The 9,124-nt window shown below is 36.8% G+C and overlaps 1 protein-coding gene across 5 annotated transcripts in view; it reads right to left on the bottom strand.

Annotated features, from left to right (window-relative positions):
• Window positions 1-206: 206 nt before the first annotated feature.
• LOC126267316 (longitudinals lacking protein, isoforms H/M/V-like) overlaps window positions 207-9,124 on the bottom strand; it is a 416,839-nt gene continuing 407,921 nt past the window's right edge. The window contains exon 7 of one of the 5 annotated variants that reach the window (XM_049972522.1): window positions 207-2,189. In XM_049972522.1, coding sequence (XP_049828479.1) covers window positions 1,933-2,189 — 257 coding nt within the window. In that variant the 3' untranslated portion in view covers window positions 207-1,932. The remainder of the gene's footprint in view (window positions 2,190-9,124) is intronic. The other 4 variants (XM_049972483.1, XM_049972589.1, XR_007548998.1 and 1 more) reach the window with 4 other exon arrangements.

The raw sequence follows: 9,124 nt of genomic DNA, 5'->3' as shown, positions 1-9,124 counted from the left end.
AAAACAGCAGTAAATACTGCAAATCGTTTCAATAACATATGAGGTCATTTATGGTTTAAAAACAAATTTAATATTGCACTAGTTAGAAATCAAACAAGTAAACTAACAGAAGTGAACTCAATGCAAGTCATAATAGAAAATGATATTTGGAAACACAGTTGGTTGAGAACTGTAGTTATAGAGACTCTACACACAAAATTCAGTAAAGTGAAAGGTCAAGCATTATTGTAAAAAATCAGAATAGAGACAGTTAAATACAGTTATATTAGACAGCATGATGTGTAAACTGCAGATGAAAAGGTTGTGCATCACAAAAGGAGACTATATTTTACCTCTTTTTACCCATAATATGGACTTTTTGCACCCAGTAATAAATACTCATTTGTTTCAGCCATCTCTGTTATGTGAGTCCACTGTTATATTTGTTACAATTATGAGTCGTTAATGAAAACAAACCTTTTTGTTTCCATATTACATAAACATATATGATCTAGTTTGAAGAATGGTGGCTTTATCACCTAAACCAACAAAAAGCTCATGTGTGATGAATAACACACAAATTTTGTGAAAAGCCAAATGTCTTGACAAAATTCTATGAATCAAAGCTATCATGCGGCAGAGAAATATTCATCACTCAAAGATTCAGTCTTCATATCAGACTTTATGCCAAAGAATAAGGCAACTCTGCATGTACTAAAACAGCACTAAATACTGCAAATCATTTCAGTAACATATAAGGTCATTTATGGATTAAAAACAAATTTAATATTGCACTAGTTAGAAATCAAACAAGTAAACTAACAGAAGTGAACTCAATGCAAGTCATAATAGAAAATGATATTTGGAAACACAGTTTGTTGAGAACTGTAATTATAGAGACTCTACAAACAAAATTCAGAAAAAGTGAAAGGTCAAGCAACTATGGTGCAAGATTCACCAGTTAGACAGTATAAAATTTTTTGATACAGGATTTTGTCATTCAACTGCAACAATATTTGGAAATTATGTGAATGTACAGCATCAGTACTCAGATGTTTCACTCTCTGACCTCATTTATTACTATATTTTAAACAGCTGTAACTATTATACATCACCCATTAGACTTTTATGGTAAGAGACTCAAATACAATTTATTTTTCTGAACACATACAGGAACATTATACAGTTGCTGCCCATGTGATGATAAACCCTGCAAATCATCACAATCAAATTTAGTAGTACAGTGAACACACTCAACAAAGGGCCACACTCAAGGCACACAGTTTGGCAAACAAAAACATGCAAGAAATTATACAGAGCCTGAAATTCAGTGATTTTCCTCTTTCCCTTAACTCTTGCACAAAGTGTACAAAGCTCTTGAGATTCAGCATCACATTTTGGGTGTTGCTGCTCAACACATCACAATCTCCTAAAGTTTCAGTGTCATACCCATGCTTTTTCTAAGTCTTGGAGTAATTTTCATATTTAAAAAAAAGGTGTGTTTGGATATCTTTTTCAGTTATTTGTTCATTTAAACATATTAAACTTCTTCACACTGTCTGAAACATACAACACAAAAAGTGTCTCAGAAAATACTGTTTCTATCTTTACACAAAAATATTAATATAAATTTTAAAAATGAAGTACTTATGCTAACATCAGTGTGTTTATAATATTCAGCATATCAGACATTAAAATACTGGCCTGCATGTATGTATACAAAAGACTCCCTAAAATGGGCACTAGATATGAAACATTTTTCAGTTTATGAAATTATCAATTATTTTCTACATAATTATACACTTTAACATAAATTTTATTATACAGTTTTGTAAATTCTGCAGCAGAGCTGCCCTATGAAATGTACAACTACAAATTCTAAAATATCTTTAGGAACAGTTTTGTTATGAGTATTGCATAAACATTTTGAAAGCTTGATAACTTAGTAAAATTTTATATTTTGCTTTCATTATGTGGCAATGAACTTGGTGATAAATTAGAACGGTGTTTGTAATACATGTGAACACGTAAACAGCTTTGGTTTTTCACTTGTTTAAAGCAGATGAAACAGACTTGTGGACCTGACCCTTCACCATGTTTATCACGCACATGAATGTTGAGATTTGATTTATTAACAAACTTTTTTTCACATAAGGGGCATCTGAAGTCCTGTCGCCGCATTGGTTTCCATGCAAACATTGCTGGATTGTCTGAAAAACAATTAATTTTGTGATTCAGAAGTGTATAATTCACAAATATGACATTAACAAGTGTTTCTCAATTTTCTTATGATAAAGTGGGAATTATATCATGGCTATCCAGAAAATAACAGATGTTTGTCTATGGAGGTGGTGGGTGGGGATACAGCTGCCATCTTGGTGCCACAACATTCCTACACTCAGTATGCATCCAGAGGTGGTAGCTGTATTAAAATGTTCATGATGAGCACCACAGTGGTAGGCCTGGCCCTGTGATTGAGGAACTGATGATGAAAAAAAAAAAAAAAAACATGGAAACCATTGTTTCACAGTTACAAAACTTTTGCAATATTTTCTCCAAATTTCACAGGTTGGTGCATGAAACTGTGGTGAAGAAAGTAGGGTACCACAAATTTTGTGCTAGGTGGGTTCCCAAAATCCTAATAAAAGGCCACAAAAAATAGACTGGCAGCAGTCCTGAGCTTTCTTGAAGGTTATGAGAAAGATTGTAACAGACGTATTGATCATATCTCAACTGGGGCAAGACTTAGGTGAAGCATGTCAGTTGTGTAACAAGAAGGCAGTTGATGGAATGGGGATGCACAAATTCTCCAAAGAAACCAAGGGAGTTTTTGCAAACACTTTCAGTGAGATAGATCGTTCCAAGGTAGTGATTCTTGTTGATTTCCTTGAATGTGGCACAACAGTTAACTCAGAGAGGTAACACTGAAAACGTTAAGGCAGGACATACAAATCAAGTATTGCGGAAACTCAGTACAAAAGTTTTGCTTTTTCACAACAATGCAGGTCCACACATGACAAATTGTACCCAAGAGCTCCTATGGGGTTTTGGATGGAAGATGTTTTAACATCCACCATACAGCCCAGATTTAGCGCCAAGTTACTACCATTTCTTCCCAGAAATGGAGACAAGGCTTGCTACACAGTGCTCTGATGCTGATGCCAAACTGCATGCCAGTATAAACCAGTGGTTGCAATTGCAGGTGGCAGAGTTCTACAGAGACAGTATTGAAAAACTTGTGCCACAGTATGATAAGTGTCACAATTTGAATGGAAATTAAGTAGAAAAACAACTTAAGAGCACCTCTTTAAAATGAATGTAATAAAATTTGTTTTTTCAATATTGTTCATTTTTTAATTTCTCAAAAGCTGTTACTTTCTGGATACCAGTGTCTAATATTAATATTTGAAATTACATCACATAGACATAAATTCATTTCAAGCAATAACTAAATGGTAATAAGATATTAGTAACTCTCTGAAAACCAGCAGCATTTGGCTGTGCATACATAATTATCCATTGAATTATTACCTCTTTAAATATATTTAAAAATGAAATTTCAAGCTATTTAAAAAACACAAGCAGCTTTGTTTGTTAGGAGAGAATAGAAATCATCACTAAAATGTTCATATCTTAGGGTTCTGGTAACAGCTGTTCTTTTCTTTTCTCTAGGGAGCAGGAAAATGAAGACGCTAAAAGAGGATGCAGACATTAAGAACTCCTGCCAAAAAAAGTAATACAAGAATACTGAAACTGAATTATGAAATGGAATTCAGTAGATGAAATCAGTATATCTGAAATGTTAATGGAATGCTGGTGAAGAGAAAACTGTTGAGAAGTAAGTGAAGTGATGGGATAGATAGTGAAAAATGAATGAGATAATAAATCAACAAAAGAATCAGTTTTTGAAAATATAATGTTGCTGGATGGATTAAAAAATCAGCTCACCAAGTGGTGGCAGGAGAATACACATTTAAGAGTTAAGTAAATGTGCAAGCCTTTGAAGTCAGCGACTCCTTATTCTGGCAGAAGGGTTGAAGAGGAAGGAAGAGGGATGAAGGAAACGTACTGGTGAGATGATGATGTTGGTTTGTTGACCATTCAGCATCAAGGATGGTGAGGTTTAGGAAAAAGGGAGGGACTGAAAAAGTCACCCAGAAACTGGTCAGGGAGATTTAATAGATGGGATGAGAAGGAAAGAGTGGTTGTTGGCAACAGATGAGATTTGAAATCCTAGAGGTTAAATGTGGAAGATAGGGTAATAAGCAAGACAGAGATTACTGACAAAACATCTTACAAAAATTAATAAGAGGAAACCACCACTATCTCGAGATCGCCCCATACAAATCTTCCAAGAATTCCTAACATTTAGCACTGCTTCACAAGCCTTTCTCAGGTCCATACAATCTGACCCTAATCTGTTTTCTGCAGAACTCCACACTCTTTGTTTCCTAAAAACTGATGACTCCATCATTACGCCCCCCCCCCCCTCCCCCCCAACACATAAGGGACTTACCACTGCAGTGCTTAACTGACAGGAGAATGTAAGTGAAGGTCTATGCCAGTTGTCCACAGCATCTGCCATCGAGATCCCATTCCTGTGATACAAACTGACCTACAGTCCTTCCTTAAAATCTAAGGCCCCTCACAAGGAGTAACACCTCAGTTCACAGAACTTCTTACCCCACTCAAACCACACATTCACCAAACATATATCTGCCTTAGTTGATCAACAGCTGCAATCTACTGTACAAAGACTTTCCACCTATGTTAAAGACATCAACCATTTCTTAGATCATATGAAATCTGGGTTCGTTACCCTCATTCACAGACCTTGGTTGTCATCATTGATACCACCTCCCTCTACACCAATATCCCCCCATGTACATGATCTGTGTGAGGCTGAACATTACCTTGACCAATGTCCACCTGATTACAAACATCCTTCCTGCTCACCTTAATCAAATTTTACTTAACAAAAAACTACTTTATCTTCGAGGGACAGACATACAAACAGATGAGGGGCATGCTCATAGCATCCAGGATGGCTCCTTCCTATACCAACCTTTTCATGGGTTGCTTGGAGGGAAATTTCCTGGGATCCATGAACCTTCAGCCCCTGGTTTGGTTTAGATACATTGAAGACATTGTTGCTATAGGGTCTTGCAGTGGGACTGATCTGTTACAATTCTTGTACTCTAAATACATTCTTCAAATTAAATGTCACTTGATTCTATTCCAAATCCTATTCCACTTTCTTTGATGTTGATGAGGGTGAGTGTTCACATAAAACCTACTAAAAATGACAGTACTTACATTTTCACAGTTGTCATCCTTTCCATGTCAAACATTCCCTCCCTTATAGCCTTGGTATTTGCGGCAAACATACTTGTTCAGGTATAGACACTTTACAACAGTACACAACCATTCTCACTTCAGCCTTCATTGGATGTAGTTACCTCATCAGCCTCCTTCAGAAGCAGATTTCACAGACCATCACATCCAATCTTGGTACTTCTCATCCCTCCAAAAAACAGTTTAGAAATACACCTCATCATACATTATTAGGTATTTATCAGTCACTTCGACAAGGCAATGACTTCCTAAAATCATGCTGTGGAATGAGGTCCATTTGTCCCATATTTTGCCCCCCACACTTAGAACAGCTTTTTGTAACCTTCACCAATGTCCATAATATCCTGGTCAGGCCCTATGCTCCTTCTACACTCATTTCCCTACCCTATGGCTCCTACCCCTATGGCTGATACTGCTATAAGACTTGCCTGTGCACACTCCTATTACCTGCTATACCAGCCCTGTAACTGTCAAAAGATGTACTATCAAAAGGAGAACCACCTGTGAAAAGACACATGATGTATAACAACTGTTGTGTAAACACTGTTCAGTTTTTACATAGGTATGACTACCAGCAAGTTACCAGTTAGGATAAATGGACAAAGACAGAGGGTCTATATTGGAAACACACAATATCCTTTTCAAGAGCATGCTTTACAATATGGCAACTGTGATCTCAGTGCCTGTTTCAACATCTGTGCCATCCAGATTCTTCCTCCAGACACCAGGTTCTAAGAACTCCGCAGGCGGGCAACTGGCACTACAATATGTATTTGGTTCTCACTACCCACCTGGCATTAATTTAAGTTAATTTCTTTGGCCCTCACATTTCTGCTCCATAATTATCACTTTCTTCACTCCTACTTAGATTTCTAAATCTTTTATTTCCTGTCCTGTCTACTTTCCCCTGCCCTTCACCTCTACCATATACAACACACGTAGTTTTACTCACTTATTAACTCTTGATTTATGTGCATGAGTAATCTCAATCTCAATTATTACCCTATCTTCCACCTTTAAGAGTGGTTAGCACACTAGACTCGCATTCGGGAGGACAACGGTTCAATCCCGCATCCGGCCATCCTGATTTAGGTTTTCTGTGATTTCCCTAAATTGATCCGGGCAAATGCCAGGTTGGTTCCTTTGAAAGGGCACGGCCTACTTTCTTCCCCATTCTTCCCTAATCCAATGAGACCTATGACCTCATTGTTTGGTCTCTTCCCCCAAACAACCCAACCCCAACCCCCACCTATGAGCTCTTAGGTTTTGTGTGATTGTTACTATCTCCTATAAAAGATATTTCAAAATGTTTTCATCCATTCAAAATTGAAGGCACAGAATTCTGTCAGAAAGCCATGATGAAAATTAGAAACAGTTATGGTTATGGTATTCTAGTTGTGGATAAATAATTATGGATGAGGTCTCTACATCATGACTGTTTAAAACACAAAAGAGTTACAGTTAATGCTCAATCATGTCATGAATCATCCTCTACGTAACAACATACAAAATAAGCAGATAAATTGTCTGTAAGACACAACTTGGTTTGATAATATATTCAGAGAATGCCATGAAAATAATTATTGTTACTATCTCCTATAAAAACTTTAAGGACACCAACATGGCAAAGAAAGGTCTGGCAGCATATAAATAATTTAAGAGTATAGTAGACCAGTCACTGAATAGTAGAAGAAAAGAGACATGGACAGGCTCACAAGAAAAGAATGAAAATGTGCATGGACACTGGTAGAGAAAATGTAATGCTTATTACATATCCATAAGAAGGGTTATGTGTGAAACAAGCAACAAATTACACAGTCAAATCCTGCATCAGAAAATCATGAGAACTTCTGCATGAAATCAACGGACCGATTCAGGCTTCCAACTGGATCCTCGTACATTAATCTGAAGTCGAAATTGAAGACACCAGATAGAGAGCTAAAATATTAAGTGCTGCATTTAAAACTGCTTGCATACATGAGAATCCCATTGTTTTTTGCAAGGCATAGAACATACCACATTGCTCAGCATTCCTATCAATTTTACACTGAATTCACTGTGGAATTAACCCACTCACTAGCTCTACATTGTTGAGGATATCTTCCACAGCAAACAGTTCCAAATGATTGGAAAAAGCAGATGTCACTCCTGTCCACAAATAGTGTAAACTATGCATACGTGTCTATTTGTTACAGAATCCTACTCTAAGTTTACTCATTACGATGCTACTAGCAAAAACAAAGAATCTGCATGAGATCATAAAGAAACTTTTATGTAAAACTAAGCTCAATTTTCACACAATCATATAGTAGAAACAGACAGACAGACTCAGTTTTAACTGAATACCCGAAATGTACTGAATGCTGTAGCATACTGGTGACTGACAGCCAAGATATTATTATACAGAGTAGCTCCACAAATACATAATTATCCCAAAGTATTTTAGACTAACAAAAAGTAGTACTTTATACTATGGACAGAAAGTTCAACAAAAATGACAATTACAGCTGCTGTGCCCCAAGTAAAAGAAAGCAGTAGGGCAGTCCATGAGATAGGGTCAGCAGCAATACTTGATTGTTTGGAATTGCCCACAAGAAAGAATTATCACTGTATGATAAATGCAGAATTACTTAAGAAAGCATTTCTACTTGGTGTACTTTTTGGCAGCATTCTTTAAATGTGAAGAAGTGTAAGGTAATACTCTTAAGAAGTAGAAATGACCCTATAGTAGGTATCTAATTAAAAGATTAGTGGTGAACGTCCATTTAGATATTTTGGGGCAAGATTACAAAGCAATGCAAAACACAATAAACATGTAGTATCTGTTGTAGGGGAGGAAAATATAAAACTTTTACAGTTGGGAAGATTGTGGGGAAGTACATGGTATTTGTGATGAGACAAGATACTGGTGCAACTAATCCTGTAGTACCACTCAGTGGAGTTGTTATCATGGAGGCATGACAGAAAATAGTGTACACATTGAGAAATGCACTGCTATGCACTGCTGCTCTCATAACAGGTCCATTGATCCCATAAAATTGTCTAGCAAACTTAATCATGGATCATAAATGGGAATCTTCAGAAGAAAGGTAACTTTGTTCTTGTGAAGTCCCACAGGGTAGATTTAGAGAACTCGTGATCAAGGAACGCTACACAACAATTCTGCTGCCTCCACTATATATCTCATTCCACTATATATCTCATCTATGGATTATGAGAATAATATAGGAGAGATTACTGGATACATGAAGGCATGCAGACAGTAATCTGTAATTCCTCCTCACTCCGCTAGAGAATGGAATAGGAGAGGTTATTAATACCAGTGTAAAGCACCCTCTTTGATTCACCATACAATGGCTTGCAGAGAGTATATGTAGATTAGTAGAAGAAAGGATTTAATGTTTCACAAATAAATTAACAATGGAAAGTTGAGGTTGAAAGATCAGATATATTAGGAAAAAAATAGATTTCTACACACAGTAAACATGACCCATTGACTTGAAGACCAGCACAACAAAAAAACTGCTACACATTATGGCTTTTGGCCAAAGCCTCCTTCAGCAAATAAAACACTCACACAAGCAAGCATACCTCATGAACACATGATTGCTGCTACCAGCAGCTCAAACCAAGACGCGACTGTCACATGAATTACAATCTGGAGTGATGTGGGGAAGGTGGTACAGGTGGATAGGGAGAAGACATGCAGGGACTAGAGACTGCCAGGTGCAGCATTAGGAGGTTGGGTATAGGAGAAAAAATGTGACTGGAAAAGGAGAGGGGAAAGGAC

The sequence above is a fragment of the Schistocerca gregaria genome, chromosome 1 (genome assembly GCF_023897955.1).
Source record: "Schistocerca gregaria isolate iqSchGreg1 chromosome 1, iqSchGreg1.2, whole genome shotgun sequence".
Taxonomy (NCBI): Eukaryota; Metazoa; Arthropoda; class Insecta; order Orthoptera; family Acrididae; genus Schistocerca; species Schistocerca gregaria.
This window is presented reverse-complemented; position numbering and strand designations above follow the sequence as displayed.